The 20,349-nt window shown below is 41.3% G+C and overlaps 1 protein-coding gene across 10 annotated transcripts in view; it reads right to left on the bottom strand.

Annotated features, from left to right (window-relative positions):
* LOC131126482 (axin-2-like) overlaps positions 1–20,349 on the bottom strand; it is a 61,155-nt gene that overhangs the window by 10,291 nt on the left and 30,515 nt on the right. For 6 of the 10 annotated variants that reach the window (XM_058069088.1, XM_058069093.1, XM_058069098.1 and 3 more), the window contains 2 exons: positions 5,913–6,851; positions 2,413–2,553 (listed from right to left, as the gene is read on the bottom strand). In XM_058069088.1, the coding sequence (XP_057925071.1) occupies positions 2,413–2,553; positions 5,913–6,733 (962 nt within the window). In that variant the 5' untranslated portion in view covers positions 6,734–6,851. Of the gene's footprint in view, positions 1–2,412; positions 2,554–5,912; positions 6,852–7,292; positions 7,690–7,804; positions 7,994–20,349 lie in introns of those variants that run through there. The other 4 variants (XM_058069110.1, XM_058069125.1, XM_058069078.1 and 1 more) reach the window with 4 other exon arrangements.

Here is a 20,349-nt window from a genome sequence, read left to right as displayed (position 1 = left end):
GCGCCCCCGTCCGGCCAGGGCAAATATCTACCAATAGCCTACTTGGCACCGCAGGAACGGCAAGAGGCTCACAAGTCTTTATTTGCAAGTCCAAGTCAAACTGTCATAGGTCATGAGTCACGAAAAAATGAATCTTTTAAAGACACTCCAACCTGGCAGGACTACGTTTTGAAGGCAGAGGATAAGCGTTGGGGAGACGGGCTAAAAGACAGAAGATGCTTTAATAATACTCGTACTTCCGTACGTTACAAAAATTCCCCAAAAATTTTAGATATACATTTTTTGTGTTTTTTTTAGAAGTTTTTAGACATTTTAATGATATTAGATAGAAAATAAAAATAAAAAACCCATAATACTTTGACTTTATTGTATTTTTTAATAACTTTTTTTAACAAATATTTTGATTTCATTTTCATTAAATGACGTTTAAAAATATGTTTGTTATTTTTAAAAATGTTCAAACTATTTCAACTTTCTTCTCGTACAATTTTAATTACACTAATTATTTAATTCAATTAAAACAACTATTTCTATCATATGTGGACTTAATAATTAATCATAATTTTAAATTTTTATTTTTTTTCTTGAGTGTTCTATTTTTGCTGTTTTTGTGAAGTTTATATTTTTATAACCAGTCATGATGTGCTATATATATCACTATATTGACACTTACTATGGTACCCATTATGTCATTGGATGCTCATGTCACCTCCTACTTCGGTACATTATTAAAAAAAAAAAACAACTTAAAACTGTATTATGGAAAGCAGGAAGTGGACAAATGTAACAGTTAGTGATTGTAAAAGTACCAGATGGAGGGGTAGGATTTAATAAGCTTTGCTTCTTCCTACTCCTTTTGGACATGTGGAAATGGGAACTGATTATGGGATGCACTCAATTGGAATCTGATGCATGTTCAAATGAAATAAAACCATTACCACTACCATTACTTTCCCGTTAGCACATATTTTATTTGGCCATGTTTGCATCGCACAATAACATAAAACAAAGGACCACAGGAACCTTTTGAGTTCCGGGAAGCCCAATTCCAAGAACAGTTCCTGAACATTTGGTGGAAAGGGGCTAATGAGTAACCTCTGTGAAAGCCTTGCAGACACATGATCTCAGCACGCCACAGAAACGAGTGGCAAGAAAGCGACCCACCATGTGAGTAAGCCTCCTTTCATTTGGTGCCAACATTTTTCAATGAGTCTGTCTTGAGGCCAAAACGGCCATTTATCCCCCCACCCCCCTGCCCCCGCCCCCCTTTTTTTAGCTTTTCAAGACAAGAGCATTAGATGGTATGAAGGGAAAAGATCAGTTCTGTCAGAAGGATGGAGGAGTAGACACATTTTACGTTTGAGGAATACAACGCAACACCCCACCCACATCGAGACAATCTGATCCCCTCCTCCCGCCGCCCTCCACCTGTGATGCACCAGAATAAACTTCAGAAGGTCTTTCACACAGTCATCTCCCTGGAGGCCTTGGCAACGACGCATTGATGAAATTACCATCTGATTATTACGCTTTCACAAGTCATTTTTCTGCAAAGTTGTAGACCCAACTCAGGAAGTGACGATTCAATTTAATGTCGAGAGCCGAACAACTCCATTTCGGTGTTTGATCGATCATTTTTTGATTGGAAAATTGAAATAATCTCTGATTTTAGCCTCTGAAATTTGAATATTTTGACATTTCCTTCATTAGCCATGAAAACAGACATATTATATTTGGGTTTTGGGGGTAAAAAAAGCGTTCGCACAAGTCAGTTTTGACTTTGGAAAAGAGCAATTGATTATCTGATGTGATGCGAACCAAACCAGTGACAGTTTGTGTTTTTGGTCCTTCTAGACCTCGAAAAGACTCTTTACAACACAAGCTGCAGAGCTAAGACACAGTGTTGTTATGGTGCACTCTTCTCTAGCAGATATCTGCAACTGTGTGTCGGACGGACGAAATCCTAAGTCTATACCTCATGTCCTTCCTCTCCCGCTCAATCTTGACAGTTTGCTTTCACGGGCAAAGACCCGTGAGCCATTTTTGGGTCCCGACCCACCAGTGAAGAACCATTGGTCTAACTCGATTAATCAAAACAAGCTTCAGATGAAAGCCTAGGTCCCGACTGAATGTACGAGAACGTAGTTTGGGGTGACCACTCACCATGAAGGAGTAAGATCTCGACAAAGACGGAGGACGTATGAAATATCTGAACACGCGTTGGCTACACTAATTATGTATTTGGGGGTTTATGTGTGTACGACACACACAGGAGACATTTTGCCCAAACCTAGACACCAACCAAAAAGAAAACGATCTGCACAAAGTCTTCACCTCGAAAATCAGCATGCCACACAATAGAAGTGATCAAGCAATGTTTTGGTCAACACGATGGCCACCGCCAACACTTACACACTGCTGTCCGTCATGGACATGGAATCATCCGTCGCAGCATCACTGGAGATCTCGCTGTCATTGGCACTGGTGGCAGGAGCAAAAATGTAGCCAGAGTTGACAAAATAAGGGCTGGCGTTGTCTCCTCGATGGTGCGCCCTGCAAAACCAAGGAGAACTGTTAGCATTTTTATGTCATATACCGTATTTTACGGACTATAAGGTTGGCTGTTCCCGCGACTTATACTCCAGAGCGACTTATAAATTTAAAAAAGTGTTTATGTTACGTAAACACTGGACACTGTTCATGTTTTTTTTTTTTGTGTAGCTGAATAAGCATTGTGTTAGCATATCTTACACCTATTCAGCCTGTTCTCTATTCTTTTATTGTTACAACTTGCCTTCCAAGAGGACGTAATGTCTGTTTTGGTCGAGTAGTTTGGAAAATAAATTACCCGCAAAAAATGCCACTTATAGTCCAGTGCGACTTATGTATGTTTTTTTTCTACCTAATTGTGCATTTTTGGCCTTGTGCGACTTATACTCCAGTGTGACTTATGTATGTTTTTTTCTACCTCATTATGCATTTTTGGCCTTGTGCGACTTATATGCCAGTGCGACTTATGTATGTTTTTTTCTACCTAATGATGCATTTTTGGCCTGGTGCGACTTATATTCCAGTGTGACTTATGTATGTTTTTTTCTACCTAATTATGCATTTTTGGCCTTGTGCGACTTATGTATGTTTATTTAACCTATTTATGCATTTTTGGCCTTGAGCGACTTATACTCCGCGACTTATACTCTAGTGCGATTTACGTATGTTTTTTTTCTACCTAATTATGCATTTTTGGCCTTGTGCGACTTATGTATGTTTATTTAACCTATTTATGCATTTTTGGCCTTGAGCGACTTATACTCCGCGACTTATACTCCAGTGCGACTTATGTATGTTTTTTTCTACCTAATTATTCATTTTTTGCCTTGTGCGACTTATGTTTTTTTTTAACCTAATTATACATATTTGGCCTTGTGCGACTTATGTATGTTTTTTTCTACCTCCAGTGCGACTTATGTATGTTTTTTTCTACCTAATTATGCATTTTGGCCTTGTGCGACTTATACTCAAGTGCGACTTATGTATGTTTTTTTCTACCTAATGATGCATTTTTGGCCTGGTGCGACTTATACTCGGGAGCAATGTATCGTCCAGAAAATACGGTATTTCAGTGTGAGTCAGTGGGACAGTCAAAACCCGTCTGGGGACATTTAGAAGTTTATTTTGCTGACATCATGTGTAGATTTATAGATAGATAAAGGATTTGTCAACCACGTCAGAGATGAAAGTGTTTGTCTTTCTTTCACACCATCCCCTTTCCACTCTTTCTCCATCATCCAGTCTGGGAATGCTCTCATTCCTAATCTTCCTTGCTCCTTTGTGAAGTCCTTCTGTGAGACTATCTACTCTCCTGCTGTGTTGCATTCCAGTTCCAGTAGTGATGGGGGTGGATGAGGAAGAGAAGGAAGGGGGAACTTGAGCTTTTAAGAGGGTGGGGGAGATTCAACGGGGGGAAGGAGGGCCCCTTTCTTTATGAGAATGCCTTCTGCTGGGAGTGCTGAGAGAGGAACCCCAGCGTGACTTAAGACGTAGGCCCCAAGCGCAAACCTGACCTTTGGAAGGTCCACGCAAGGAGTCAGGTATTTAGCACAGCTGGGCTTTCTGCAACCCCGCTCTTCTTCTCCGGCTCTTCTCCCTTTCATGACACCCCCCTTTTCCTGCCTTCCCTCTTCCTCCCCTCTTGTCTCTCGCTGCAAAGCATGCTTAGGCTTTGACAGGGAGATTTTTTTCCACAACAGGGGAGATAAAAGTGTTGGATTGCAAAGACAGAGGAAGGAAAACACAAAGTCGTGGAGCTGAATCGGGGATGTTTTTTTGTTTTTTTTAACACTCTGGAGTTGTGTACGGGAGAGCTACAAAAAAATGGAAGAATGGAACAGAAAATCTGTGCAGTGCCAAAATTAGTTCCACATGTTTGAGATGGAAATTGGTTGACCTGCAGACATGCTGAGGGCCAGGAGAAGGGAGGGAGGGGGTGGGGGGGCATGTGATGCAAGAAAGAGAAGGGGGCTCTACCAATAACAGGGTGACACGTTCACATAGTTTGGGCCGCCCTCAATGAGTGGCTTTCGTTTGTAAATATACCTTTACTACTACACTAATACTACACTTTTTGGAGAAATGTGCTCATCATGGACAATCCTGGGAGACATGAACGCATCTTCCTCGTTTGAATGCACGTACTGATAATCAATAAACTCTAAAAAGCGGCAACAACACCCATTGACATGGAAAATGTGACGTGCATATTAACCGAGCTATGACTATCGACTTAAGCGGAAGAACTACTTTGCTGGCATTTTGACACCTTGCTAGCTACGTGCCGGCTAGCGACTACTTCACCACACACTTGCTTACAATGCCTCAGGCAAGCACCCAAGGGTAACGCTACGTATCGGGAGCGCTAGCTGTTGGCAAAGTTAACTAACGCTAAGCGTAAGCATCCGTTGTGGCACCCAGGAAGGTGCTAATTGTTCCGCTAATGCGGAAAATATGGCAAAATATGTCAAAATACCGTGTTACGACATGGTCAGAGCATGTTTATAAAACCCTGTTTTTAATAGCGATCTTTGTAGGACGCATTGGTGTGACCTATTTTTATCTGTTTTATATCTTTAGAACACACCACCAAGAGGCAAGCACCCAAGGGTAACGCTACGTATCGGGAGCGCTAGCTGTTGGCAAAGTTAACTAACGCTAGGCGTAAGTATCCATTGTGGCACCCAGGAAGGAAGTTCTGCTAATGCTTAAAATATGTCAAAATATGTCAAAATACCGCGTTCGACATAGTCAGAACATGTTTATAAAACTTTGTTTTTAAAAGCGGTCTTTTTAGGATGCATTGGTGTGACCTATTTTTATCTGTTTTATATCTTTCGAACACACCACCAAGAGACGTGTGTCCATGTCTTGCATAAGGATTGTGGATGACAGGCAATACCCCCCCCCCCAAAAAAAAGCCGTTTTCCTTTAATAAGTAAAATTAGACACACTACAAAGAATTGTAGTGCTTCGTTTAAAAAAAAAAAAAAAAAAACTTTTTTCTTTCATGTGGCTGTAACAGTCTGGCACTTTGTGTATGAATTCATGCCTGCACCGGAGGAAGGGTTTCAAAGCACAGGAAACTTGAGCAAGCCAGCAGCGGGCTGCCTTGCCTGCAAGACAGCATTTACTTAAAAGGAAGGCAGCGATCCATTGATGTTTTGTACCCAACACCCCCCCACCCCCTAACCCCTTGACTAACTGCAAGACAGGAGAGCACAAAGATAACAGTATGTTCTTCTGAGAGCCTTTGATCAACCCCCCCCCCCCCCCCCCCCTTTAAAAGAGCGAAGTACCCAATGAAAACAAACATGTTGCGGTGCCACAGACAACACATCCGCTCTGGAACGTCTTCTCACCTGCAACCGTTCTCCACGATTCCAGCTGCTGTCCCGAAGGTCGCGGCGGCCCTCAGGGATTTGGCAGACAGTCCGATAACAGAAGCTAAAGCTTTAGCCTTCAGGTCATGACAGCTCCACTCCTCTTCCTCCAGAAGAGGAGGAAGATATCCGCACATCAGCTTGAGGTTCCCGTGATTCACGTACGCCGCGTTCTCACAGCCAGTGCGCACGTAGTTGCGGTACATGTCCGAAGTCAAAAACATCTGGTAAGCACTCTCTTCCATGTTGGACTGGATCTCCATCTGCGCCTGGTCGAACATGGCCGAGTCTATTTGTTGCTTTTTGATACTATCCCTTATGAAGGTCTTGGTGGCGGGTTTCAGCTGCTCGGCCACAATGTTGGTGTTCTCGATGTACTTTTTGAAAATAACTTTGGCGACTCTCAGCGTTTTGGTATCCTTGAGGTCCATTTGCCGGAAACCGTTGCAGGCGAACCAAAAGTCCAACGTGTCCACGCAGTTATCCTGCTCCAAGAAGGTCCTGAAGAGGTGAGCACCATCTTGATCGCCGAGAAGAAAATGTAAAGACTTTGTCCACCGGATCAGCGGCGAGTCCGGGGACGCACTCCCCTCCGGTTCCCCCAGTCCATCCTCGTTCCTCCGTGGTGCGGAACCGGGGAGCGCGGCAACAGCGGCGTCTTTAACCTTGTTGAGGGCTTTCATTTTCCCAGACCTGCTGGAGATATAGCATGACGACTCTCCCTCCTCCCCCGGCACCGGAGGACGAGGAGCATCTTCGCGGAAGCTACTGCTGATGTGCTCAGTCAGCGCCCTGCTCATGGCTCCAGCTCCGGGTGCCTGTGCGAGAAGAGTGGCTGGGTGCCTCCGCCGAGCGCCAGCTTAATCCTCCTCACTTCTCTGAAAGCAGCGGGGGAGCTTCTCAGCTTTTTTTCCCACTCTGAAACACACAAAGTATTGATCTAATCAAAGCCGTATCCTGCTGAACTTCAAAGAGCCACATCAAGTAAACACTCACTTTAAAAAAAACAGCAAAAAGAGAAATGAAAGGCTTATTATTCTATTTATAACATAAATCAGAGATCCAAAGATGTCACATCAAAAACACTTAACGTCCTTAACGTCCACGCCAAAGCCTCCAATGACAATTACCTCTCAGTCCTGGTTTGTACCACATGGCTTCATCACTCTTTAACATTTTACACAAACCCACGCTCCCCACTCACAATCGCAGACATCTCACATGACCTTCCAACGTCGTCATGTGGAGGTTAGAGGTCATTACCGATAAAGAAATAACCAACAGAGGCTCAAATAAGAACATCTTTCATGCGTTCCGGTGCGTGCGTAAAAGGTTCCATCACCGCATAAAGCAACCTACCATCGCAGCCTGAGTCCAATCGGACTTTTTCGGAAAAATATCAACTCATACTCCATTTCCGGTCCCCAACTCTTAAAAACTCGTAATGCAGGAACAAAAAAAATGCACACCACATGCGTCGTGCTCCGTTCAAGAACTGACCTCTACGGAGGAAGGCTCCGTTCCTATGCGGCTCTCAGGGGGTGTCACAATCTCAGGCAAATAAACCAAAAAAGGAGGAGGCTCCGGTTGTGGAATACATCCCACTTTTCCCCCCACAGCTATAAGAGACGCGCCGAGCGACAAATTGTACTTTTTTCTCCCCTTTTTAATCTGAGCCACATGGACGCGCGCAGGCGCGCAGGCGCACAGACTCGCATCCATAGACAAGACACATAAGCCTCTTATCTCGTCGTGTTGCTCGCCCACAAACAAGAAACACAGCCCCGCGTTTCTCAACTTCAAAGCCCAGCAGCAGCACATCAAAGCGTCCGTGGAGTGGGGCTCCGTGGAACACTTTCACTACAACTTACCGTCCGTGTTCTCATCCCGCCTGATTCCGAATCGTTCAAAGTTAAGCGGTCCGGATTCACACCGAGCGTGTTATCTCGTAAGGACAATGGAAACCCCCCCATTTCCAGCCCAGGTGATGTGCCAGGAGATGAAGTATCATCCACGGAGGATGTTTCTAGACCAATTGAGCTCAATGTTCAAATGTGGACTTCATAGCGGAGGAAAAAATACAGACTGGCCTGGTCCCGGAAGACACATAACAACACGCGACTTGTTCCTTCTTTAAGAAATAGCAACAAACGCAACATAATGACCCAAATGTACTTAAATTGATACATATGGCATTGTCAATCAAATAAATACGTTTGTGATTAAATTATTGCTTCATAACCTTGTGTGTAGAATGATTTAATTTACTTGCATGTCAGGACCTTAGCAATGTTACAATACGGCCAAGTCACTGATGCTTTGGAACGTCAAAGATATCAACCATCGCTTTATATGTACTAACAAGACCAATTATTGCGTGGATTAACTTTATAGGTCGTGTTGTACTTTTAAAGGATCGGACTATATATAAAACAAATCCATATGCTGAAAAATGGAGTGACTGAGTGACTATTTTTGACACTCGACTAACATAACCCTCATGCTGATTTCAGATCAGTGGCGTTATTATGCCTATTTTAGGGGGTCTTCAACCCCCCTAAAATGTTCCAAATCCATCTAAATAATTTGATAAATAATTTGTATTTTTTTATTGATTTTTGATTTTTTTTCATTGATTTTTTTCATTGAACAAAAAAATCTGACAAATTTCATATAATAGGGCAAAAGCAGGCTAATACTAGCCTACTACTACTACTACTACTAGTTGTATTTTTTTTTTGTGATTTTTTTTAAATGTCTACTACATTCATTCATATCCTGTGCATCTCCAGGGGGTGAATCTCCCCTAAATATTGTAATTTTCTATTGATTTTTTAAATAGATTTTTTTTACATAAAAATCTGACAAATTTCATATAATAGGACAAAAGCAGGCTAATACTAGACTACTACTACTACTAGTCGTACTTTTTTTATTTTGGTGATTTTTTTTTAAATGTCTACTACATTCATTCATATCCTGTGCATCTCCAGGGGGCAAAGCCCCCCCCTGTCCCCAGAACCTAGTGACGCCCCTGTTTCAGATCCATCAACATTTGCAAGAACGGCATCGGTCAGCATTTCCCGCAACTTAACATTTTGGTCACAGATTCACTAATTTGCAGGGGCCGGGAAAGCTGAAATGAGAACATGCTGGAATCCACTGTATACGCTGCTACATCAACCACGGTGAGCTCGCTACACACACACACACACACAAGTCTGGAGGACTAATGGTGAGAGAAAAAGACAAGCTGTAGGGAGGGCGGGGGCCGTTTATGCCACTAGGAGACAAATCCGTGTCACATCATATGAAATAAGTCAATATATCAACAGTATACAGTATCTACTGTATAAAAGCCTTTGTTTCTCTTTACAATTTAACAAGAAAATAACAATTTTTTTATCGCTATTTCAGTTCTATGCTACTAAAATGACATTATTCCCTCATTACTAGTTTATTCTTGTAATATTGCAACTTTTTTCTCTGTTCCCACTCCTACGTTGAACATGAACCCCACATAGAATAATAGCCGCGTATACAGAGCAGTATCTAAACAAGCTAAAACATATTGAAGTCACAGCCTGGGAAATCGTATACGAGTCCTTGTCAAATGGAAGACATATTAGTCTCAGGCCGTACCACAAAGATGTCACCCACTACAGTTATTAGTTCCACATTCAGGGAAAATGGCACAGTACGACATTTTGACTAAAATTGGACAGAGAGCAAAGGCAAGAGCTGTTTGCTAGTCTTTTAATTCACATGACTTCCCTAATGTCATTGTGACAGAATCTTCTTCGAGAGGGTTTAGACAGTGATCCAGTCTCATGGTGCTTCAAAGGTCCCTTTGATGTTGAAAATCAACTTCATGGAGCATATCATCGTGGAAGTCAGACCACTGAAATTCTAAGACTCTCCTGATGGCACAGGACAAGAGAACTAATGGAAGCCAGCATCTGACATTATTCCATGTCGGGTTGTGGGGAAATAAATAGAAAGCTTATAGCAGAAAGCTGAAAATGAAAGGAAATAAGTTGGAATATGACAAAGAAAAAACAAAAGAATAAATGTGCTATTTTTGGAAAATTTGGGAAAAAGTTCCAATATTCATTCATTCATTTTCTACCGCTTTTCCTCACGAGGGTCGCGGGGGGTGCTGGGGCCTATCCCAGCTGTCTTCAGGCGGGGTCCACCCTGGACTGGTGGTCAGTCAATCACAGGGCACATATAGACAAACAACCATTCACACTCACATTCATACCTATGGACAATTTGGGGTGGCTAATTAACCTAGCATGTTTTTGGAATGTGGGTGGAAACCAGAGTACCCGGAGAAAACCCACACATGCACGGGGAGAACATGCACGTGGGAGGAAAAAACTGTGTGGCCAATATACTAACCACTGGTCCACTGTGCGGCCTTGATTTGTTTGTTCCTCATAATATTACCACTTTTTAAAAAATAGTGTATTTTCTTTCATATTTCAACTCTACTAAAACGCTACTAAAATGACATTATTTTTCCTCATAATATTACAACTTTTTTTCCTATTTTTTGCCTATTTAAAAAACATGTTTTAACTTTTTTTTAAATATATATTTTTGTATATTTCAACTCAAGCTACTAAAATGACATTATTTTTCCTCATTATTATTATTAATAATAATTATTATTATTCCTCAACCATTTCCATCCACATTCATACCTATGGACAATTCTGAGTCACCAATTAACCTAGCATATTTTTGGAATGTGGGAGGAAACCGGAGTACCCGGAGAAAACCCACGCATGTACGGGGAGAACATGCAAACTCCACACAGAGATGGCCGAGGGTGAAATCGAACTCGGGAAAGGAAGGGTGCTTTTTTTTGCAGCTGCGCTATAATAAGACCAGCTTACTTGTAGGCATACAGGGACTGCAGATAAGCCCGGATGTCTGTATTAGGTATTGTTGTCAGGAATAAACGATCTGGTTCTCATTCTTGAATTCACTTAAGAGTCCTCAGGGGGAGGATTTCTACACCACTCATCCCAAGTTCTAATATTATGATAGTAAAATTTAAATATTGTCAGGATAATGTTATAATATTACCAAAATATAGTTAAAAAAGGAGGAAAGGTTTGTACTTTGTTATGTTTGTTGTTGTTTCCTTCAAAATATAAAAAAACTTTCTATATATCTAGACCGCTTGATTTAAAAAATGTAAAAGAAATCAAACCCAATGCAGGTAAAAAGTAATTATTGTTGCAAGCACTGAAGCACCGTACCGCGAGCGGGGAATCAAACCGACATATTCAGACAAAGAACTAATAAATGGAACCTTAAATCAGCAGCAGGTGATTTAGGCAACAGGAAACAGGAAAGTTCCGACTAGTTCAGAAATATCCGATCGTAAGTTCTATCTCCACCCAGTTATGACGATTGTAGATAGCCGCCATTGATCATTTGAGTCCACTTTCCGCGACCACACCTGTTGACCCCTTGAACGCCCACACTTGTGTTTATCCGCGACAAAGGAGGGAGCTGTAAAGTAGCCACACCAAAGCCCTTTTTTTGATGTCGACCCTGCCCTGACCCCTTTGTTGGTGCCCTAACCAATTCACACAACCACCCAAAGCCTTTTAAAAGCCCAAGACAGGATGGGAGGGCAATTATGCCTCAATAAAGCAGGGTGACCTGGAGGCTAATTGGGAGGAACGATGCCCGCCTGGTCTATCAGCGGAGATCGGAGATGAAGCTGTTGTTTAATTGCAGGGCAGACTAACAACACGGTGAAAGTGATTTTGAAGGAGTCTGATTTGACTAAAATCTTGCCGTCGAATCATATAAAAGTGTCCTGTGATCAGGACTGTACCATTCCGACTAAATGCAGGGTGACTTGGGGTGCTGTTGAGCACACATTTTTTGTTATAGATTGGCCGTTTTGATTAAAAAAGCCTACTTTGTGTTTATAAAGAATAAAAAATGAGGCGTGTGTTTAACAGAGGTCGTTTACGTCAGTAGCCACGTTTACATGAGGAGTTTTTCTCTTTCCGAATGGAATCTTACCGAATGACCTTTCCAAAAGCAATGGTATACATGGAAAGGAATATTCCAATCGCGCTATAATCAACCAGAATAGTCAATGGGGCATACGCAGTAAAACGTAAACACCAACATCACGTGATACCGACTTCCTCGAGTTTTTCTTTCACTTGTTGGAATAACTCCGTACTTCTAGTTTTTCGTTCGTCCAGTATTGAAATTTAGTTTGAATCAAAAACAAACTTTCTGCAGCAGTCCAGTGCCGATTGCTCGCCTCCATTTTTTGTTAAAAATTCCCCGTTTTGATTGAAAAAGCCTCCTTCGTGTTTATAAAGAATAAAAAATGAGGCGTGTGTTTAACAGAGGTCGTTTACGTCAGTAGCCACGTTTACGTGAGGAGTTTTTCTCTTTCCGAATGGAATCTTTTCGAATGACCTTTCCAAAAGCAATGGTATACATGGGAAGGTATATTCCAATCGCGTGTCTACATGCGCCGCTATAATCAACCGACATGATACCGACTTCCTTGAGTTTTTCTTTCACTTGTTGGAATAACTCCGTATTGCTAGTTTTTCCTTCGTCCAGACTTGAAATTTAGTTTGAATCAAAAAGAAACTTTTCCGCAGCAGTCCAGTGCCGATTGCTCGCCTCCATTTTTTTAAATCAAAAGATTTAAAAGGGCGTTAAAACATCTGGAGCTGCGTGTTACATCATATCTCAGTATTCGCTGAAAGAACGCACCCGGGAACAGGAAAAGATAAAGTTCAATCTTGCTAATATTTTATAATTAAGCTCGGCACGTGTTTTATATAGATATATATTTATTTTTTTAAATAAAACTGGACTTGTAAATGGCGTATATAAGGGTTTAGATTCTGTTCCACAGATGGCGCTAATGCACACGAAAGCCGCTTGCTAACCGCCAATAAACAACAGAAGAAGAAAAACACCACAAAGAAGAACGCAGTCTGACAACTTTCCGATTGAGCGGATACAATCGGATTGGGGAAAGGAATATTCCACCCCTATGAATCCGATTATATATTAATTCGGATTGGCACTTTTCTTTGGGAATGAGGTGTATACAAAGGTTACATTCTTTCCGTTTCAGCAAATAAACCGAATGGAATTGGAATATTTGGGTCCATGTAAACGTGGCTAGTGGCACAATCCAGAGGAGCTGAGGGGAGCAGTCGCTTTGGACTTTTTGGACCGTGCTTACTCCTTGATCTGAGTTTTAGCATGTTTCCTTGACGTGGAAGAAGCCGCCTTGTTTGTTGGGACTTTTCTTGAGAACTTTGAGATGTGCATCAGCCCACAGTATCCGGCATGATTCCGTTTCATCACCCGACGCAAATCCTACAGAAGCGGAGAGGGCGGATAATTGCACATAACCCGATATTTGGGAGTTCAAAGGCTTTGGTGGGTTGGGTGATGATTTTGGCTGAAGCATCTCTATAAACACTAATAAAATTAAGTGCGTCTGAGGGGGTGTGGCCGCGCATCCCTTTGAAGAGACCCTGTGATCAGTTCCCCCTCTCAATTAGCGTATTGTCCACTTCTCCTTTCAGAACGGGAGCGAGAGGGCAGTCTCCCCTCTAGCTTCTCTTTGAAGTGATTATCCCTTTATCTCAAGTCTGAGCGAGGAATATCTTGGGGGACAATGGCAAATTAAAGCCCATATGGAGAAAGGCGTGAATGGCTGTTTGTAGGCTCAGTGTGAAATAATGAGGGGAAAAATTGCAGTAAATAGAGCAGGGAGCGGAATCGTGCCGCTTGCATGAAATGAGTGCTCTGTGTCAAAATCCATAGCAAAAAGTCATTTCAGGCTCACGCTCGAGTTGACACTTGTAGCGGAGCGACTTAAGAAGATCTGTCACGACGGACGGCGGGAGAAAGAGACGGAAAGATGGGCATGAAAAAGGGAGAGGACTGCAGTTGTCAGCAGAATCAGATGGCGGTCAGGCAGACGGGCTTGAAGAAGATACAATTAAAGTGTGGAGTTAAGACAGGCTTTGAAGTTAGACATGGTTCATAACACCCTTCAAATCGGGGAGGCCAGCCATTCGTCTTTGTGCTACGGCGAGTGAAGGCTGCGCCTTTTAAAAGCTTCAATTTGACAAAATACACTTTTAATTCCGAGTTTGGACTTGTATAAATAAATCAAAACTGGTAATAACTGAGGTTTTCGACGCGGCTAAAAGAGGAGGGAAAAAAGGAAACGTCATCTTTTGAAACGCGAGCCCAAGAAGGCTCGGGTCCGTGTGTGAACACGGAGGATGAATAATTACTTTCTCTGCCCACTCTCAAGCTTTTTTCTCTCACAATCCAGTTTTTTTTTTTTTGGTGGCTTACAAGTTTAATAATGTATAGAGACAGCGTATGTGATGTTCGGCCATATCCTTTGAAGCTTTGCGGTAAGCAAAAGCCAGCTGATGCTCACCAAGTCAGCCTGGAGCCTCAAGAAAAAACCTCAACATGAAATAAAGGATATCAATTCTTTTGGATTTGATTGAGCGGGATATGTTTTTGATCCCCTGTCAAACAGGCCGGTTGTCACATTAGTCCTGTGTTTATAGGAAAGAACTCCTACGAAGCTGCGGGAATGAAATCATTCAAATGACAGCTACTTGAGTAGCGTCCGTTTTAGACGATTACAGAATATTGTCTTCTATGGCTGCCTACAGAGGAACACGTAGAAACATTATACCCCGGTCTTTCACCAGAAAAAAAGTTTAGTTTGACCTTTTTCCATTTATAGAACAAAAGTAAGTTTCAGGAAAATATCAGTTCCCGACTAAAAAGGGAGAAAACCAGCTTATTGCAAAAAGATATATTTCAAGCATATCTAAACAACTATACCAACATCCTTCCATCCATTTTCTAACACCATTAACTATTTATAATTGTCCCGTTTGGAACTGAAAATTATGTGTTCATAGGAAAGAACTCCTACGAAGCTGCGGGAATGAAATCATTCAAATGAGAGCTACTTCAATAGCGTCTGTTTTAGACGATTTTGACTGAGGGCACACAGGATATTGTCTTCTATGGCTGCATACAGACAAACACATAGAACATACCAAAACAAAGACTTAGTTCGACCTTTTTCCATTTATAGAACAAAAGTACGTTTCAGGAAAATATTAGAATATCTAAACAACTATACCAAAGTCCATCCATCTATTTTCTACCACTTATCCTCACGAAGGTCGTGGGCGGTACTGGAGCCTATCCCAGCGGACTGGTGGCCAGCCAATCACAGGACACGTATAGACAAACAACCATTCACACTCACATTCTTTGGAGTGGCCAATTAACCTAGCATGTTTTTGGTATGGGGGAGGATCTCCTGAAAGTGTGGCCAACATGATAAACACTCGTACACCGTACGGCCACTATTTCTACAAATATAACACCATTAACTATTTATAATTGTCCCGTTTGGAACTGAAAATTATGTGTTCATAGGAAAGAACTCCTACAAAGCTGCGGGAATGAAATCATTCAAATGACTACAAACTGTTTGTGTCTGGTCAAGCATCCCTCTTGCATGTTGCCCACTTTGTTTTAAAGTGGAAATGAGACTGATGGCACACTTGGCGAGACGCCCTGCGGCGAACATGAAAGGAGAGGAAAAAACAGCGGTTCATTTCCTCCTTTGACCTTTGGTTCTCGCTGGTATTTCATAAAAAACAGATTTATGGAGGAGCCCAACAGCTGACTGCTGAGAGAGAAAGAGGGCGTCTGGGTAGGAGGGTTAGACCCGTGGTCCTCAAACGTTAATGACAAGCGGCGAACCAAATTGTGGACATTTTGAAACATTTGGTTCGTACTTGCTTGCTCAGCAGACAGATACGTTCTCAACAACGAGTTCAGTTGAGGTTCCTTTCAAAGCCTTTACTTTGAAATGCTGTTAAACTCAACCACAAAGGCAACCACATAATGTAAACAAAATGCATTTCAACACAGCTGGGATAGGCTCCAGCATACCCCTGACCCTAGCGCCATAGAAAATGGATGGATGGATTTCAAACACCTCCAAATGAGACAATGAAACCCATCACTAAGGCGTACGTTCCACTTCAACAGACGATACAATAAGCATAACCTCAATAAGAGACAGGACTGGCACCTCAACTGTGTTGCTATGACAGCAGGTCTCTAGTAGCACTACGGAGCATTGTGGCCACCAGGGGCGTCACTAGGTTCTGAGGACGGGGGGGCTTAGCCCCCTGGAGATGCACAGGATATGAATGAATGTAGTAGACATTCAAAAAAATTTAAAAAATCCAAAAAACAAATAAGGAACAAGAACCGGGATATAACTTTCCCAATTTTGGACAGCTTTAGTAAAGATACTCAATTGTTTTAGGCCACCATTAAATTTAAAGTACACACAATCTACACTGCAAAACCAGTGGACCGTGATCAATTATATAATAATCATTAATATATTATTAATTAGCCTATCATTATTACTATCATCATTATTCTTCTTCTGATTATTACTACTACTCCTGGTCGTAGTGGTAGGCTAGTATTAGCCTGCTTATTGGCTTGCTTATTAAGCCTGCTTTTGCCCTATTATTGTTATTGTATTGTTATAATTTGTCAGAGATTTTTTGTAAAAAAAAAAAAAAATAAAATAAAAAAATCTATTAAAAATTACAAATTATTTATCAAATTATTTAGGAGAGAATTTGGAACATTTTAGGGGGGGGGGCTGAAGACCCCCTAAAATAAAATATATAATAAATAATAATTTAAAAAATCAATATATATATTTTTTAATCAATAAAAAATATCAAATTATTTATAGGGGCTTAAGAACTTCAGCCCCCCTAAAAAACTAGTTACTTTTGTAGTGGAGTAACTCAGTTAGTAACTCGGTTACGTTTTTTGAGAAGTTCCTAGTAACTAATTACTTTTTTAAAGTAAAGTGCCCAACACTGTTGATGACGCCCTTGCCGCATTAAAAAAAATAACACGACAAGACGCGCTCCATATTTTACCGTAACCGGACAACATATACAAACCAAGGCGAAATTTTACCGTAAAACAGGCTAAGCCAGGTTTCACTGTCTCGTCATAAAATGGACTGTTTAATTATCAATCACATGCTATTTAGGAAAGTCTCTAGTTACAAGTTGTTCCTTCAAGTGTGTCTGTATAAACTGAACATGGCAAAAGGAAAAGTAAGACTGCACAAATTTCTCATTTTTCAAAAGTAGTACAAAAGCGAGCCAGGTAGCATCCCCGCCAGGGCCTCACTGATGTATGTTGAAAGCCGATGACTTCTTCGTTTGCATTTGATCTTGGTCTTTTTTTAAACAGCCACGTGAGAAAGCCTGTTAAGGGAAAACTGCACAAGGCAGCCATGGAACCAGCTCCCGGGCCTTCAGAAGTCTTGTCAAAAGCTCTTCCTTCAATATATTGTCCCGCCGATATAGCGGCTTGCCAGCCGAAAACTGAAGACGGCACAAAGTTGGGGCTTGAAAAGAACTTTTCAACTACAAAGAAACACCTCACAACAAGACAGTCAAAGAAGCAATAGTGGGATTGAGGTGCCATGTTTGAGAACCGTGTGTTGTTTGGTCTTGTGTCAGCTACAACCAACAATATCATCTCGTTAGTCGCAATTTTGCCCCAGAAATACATTTCTATTGCCAAGATGTTGGCAGAAGTTGGGATCAATAGCCGCGTTTACATGAGGGGTTTTCCTTTTTCCCAATGGAATCTTTCTGAATGACTTTTCCGAAAACAATGGTATACATGGAAAGAAATATTCCAATTGCCGCTATAATCAAACGGCACAAAAAACGTGACTTATACTCCAGTGGGACTTATGTATGTTTTTTTCTACCTAATGATGCATTTTTGGCCTTGTGCGACTTATACTCCAGTGCGACTTATGTATGTTTTTTTCTACCTAATGATGCATTTTTGGCCTTGTGCGACTTATACTCCAGTGCAACTTATGTATGTTTTTTTCTACCTAATGATGCATTTTTGTCCTTGTGCGACTTATACTCCAGTGCGACTTATGTATGTTTTTTTTCTACCTAATGATAGATTTTTGGCCTTGTGCGACTTATACTCCAGTGTGACTTATGTATGTTTTTTTTCTACCTAATTATGCATTTTTGGCCTTGCGCGACTTATACTCTAGTGTGACTTATGTATGTGTTTTTTCTACCTAATGATAGATTTTTGGCCTTGTGCGACTTATACTCCAGTGTGACTTATGTATGTTTTTTTCTACCTAATTATGCATTTTTGGCCTTGCGCGGCTTATACTCCAGTGCGACTTATGTATGTTTTTTTTCTACCTAATGATGCATTTTTGTCCTTTTGCGACTTATACTCCAGTGTGACTTAGTATGTATGTTTTTTTCTACCTAATTATGCATTTTTGGCCTTGTGCGACTTATACTCCAGTGTGACTTATGTATGTTTTTTTCTACCTAATGATGCATTTTTGTCCTTGTGCGACTTATACTCCAGTGCGACTTATGTATGTTTTTTTTCTACCTAGTGATGCATTTTTGGCCTTGTGCGACTTATACTCAGGAGCGACTTATAGTCCAGAAAATACGGTAATACCAGCTTTAAATCTTTCGTGACAGATTTACCGACTTGGAGACAAGTTGAACAGTTTTGGTCCCAGGATTGACCCCTGGGGTACTCCACCCGTAATATTTAAACTGGTAGATGTGCTTTTGACCCAATTCAAGACTAGTCCTGTTATTCCGTACCTTTCTAATTTAGTTATTAGGATGTCTTTTGTCGGATCTATACATACTGCAAATTCTTACGAATTTCAAAACCTCTCCTGACTGGGGTGTGAATTTTGAAACTTTTTCATTCGGGTTGGTTCAGCTCGATCGGTGCTCAGCGTGCCAGGGCTTTAGCAACACTAATAAAAAAGCATTAGGAGGTGCTCAGCGGTTTTGTGGAAGGACGGAAAGATGAAAAACCAAGCCTCCTAAACGCGTCTTCCCGCTTAAGAACAATTTAGTTCTTTTCACACTTTCAAGCTTGTAAGTGGAGCGAGAGAGTCGTCGTTTCATCTTTTCTCTGCGCTCTAGTTGAAAAGTTATTTTGCCGATGATAAAACACTCTGTATTGACACCTTTGAAGGTGGAAGGAACATTTTATCTGTCTTTCTATACAGTGTTAAGAGTGTGTCTGTGTCTTTGTCTGACCTAGAATGCATCTTGTGTTGATGCGGATGACAGCTGCTGCTTGAAAGACACGGGGAACCTACTGAAGACTCAAAAGAAGTTTTTGCCATGACGACAAGTGCTGGATGTATGCTAATCAATCAGTGGGGTTTGAAAACATACTTGCTGTGGAAGCCAAAGAAAGCGGAATAAAAAGAGGCAAGTGACAGAAACTTGTCAGGCAGCACTCACGGAGATATCAAAAAGTCACTAAGTTTGCGTTGCCGCACAAGAGCCCACATGGCATGTGGTGTACGCCATCAAATGTTTCACTTGAAACGCCTTGCGTTTGTTCAAAGGAAGAAGGAATGGGCACAGTTCTCCATATGGTGTCCGAGGAAGCGAGCTTCTTCTGGTCTTTCGACTAGGCTTTGCTTCTGTGACCCCTGCGAGGAAGGGTTCGTCAGAGGTTTTAAACTCAACAACTAAAAATACAACAGATGATGAAACGCCCGTTACTGTTGATCACGTGTACCAAACATCAGCAAATCACGTATTTAGCATTTAGCATTTAGCTCATTCTTCACATTTGGGGTTGAAATGTTCATTCATTCATTCATTCATTCATTTTCTACCGCTTATCCTCACGAGGGTCGCGGGGGTGCTGGAGCCTATCCCAGCTGTTTTCGGGCGAGAGGCGGGGTACACCCTGGACCGGTGGCCAGCAACAATTTGGAGTCACTAATTAACCTAGCATGTTTTTGGAATGTGGGAGGAAACCGGAGTACCCGGAGAAAACACACGCATGCACAGGGAGAACATGCAAACTCCACACAGAGATGGAATTGAACTCGGGTCTCCTTCCTGTGAGGCCTGCATGCTAACCACTTGTTCACCGTGCAGCACGAAATGTTAAATATAAATATATATTTAAATGTTAAACCTAAATATAAATGCTAATGATAAATTTAAATATGAATATAAAAGTTGAATTAACATTTAAATGTTATTATAAGATTATAATAAAATATTATAAGAAAATACATTATAAATATAAATAGACTGTCCTCTGCGGCGCTCTTTTCCAGCAGATATCTGCAGCTGTGTGTCGAATGGACAGCACTGTTCAATCTTAAATTCTAATCTATCACTGTTTTGTAGTAGATTATAATCTATTATTAGTCAAAGCATACGTATTGAAATACAATTGATATGTAATG

The sequence above is a fragment of the Doryrhamphus excisus genome, chromosome 1 (assembly GCF_030265055.1).
Source record: "Doryrhamphus excisus isolate RoL2022-K1 chromosome 1, RoL_Dexc_1.0, whole genome shotgun sequence".
Classification (NCBI taxonomy): domain Eukaryota; kingdom Metazoa; phylum Chordata; class Actinopteri; order Syngnathiformes; family Syngnathidae; genus Doryrhamphus; species Doryrhamphus excisus.
The sequence above is the reverse complement of the archived record's forward strand: the minus strand, read 5'-3'. Positions and strand labels throughout refer to the sequence as shown.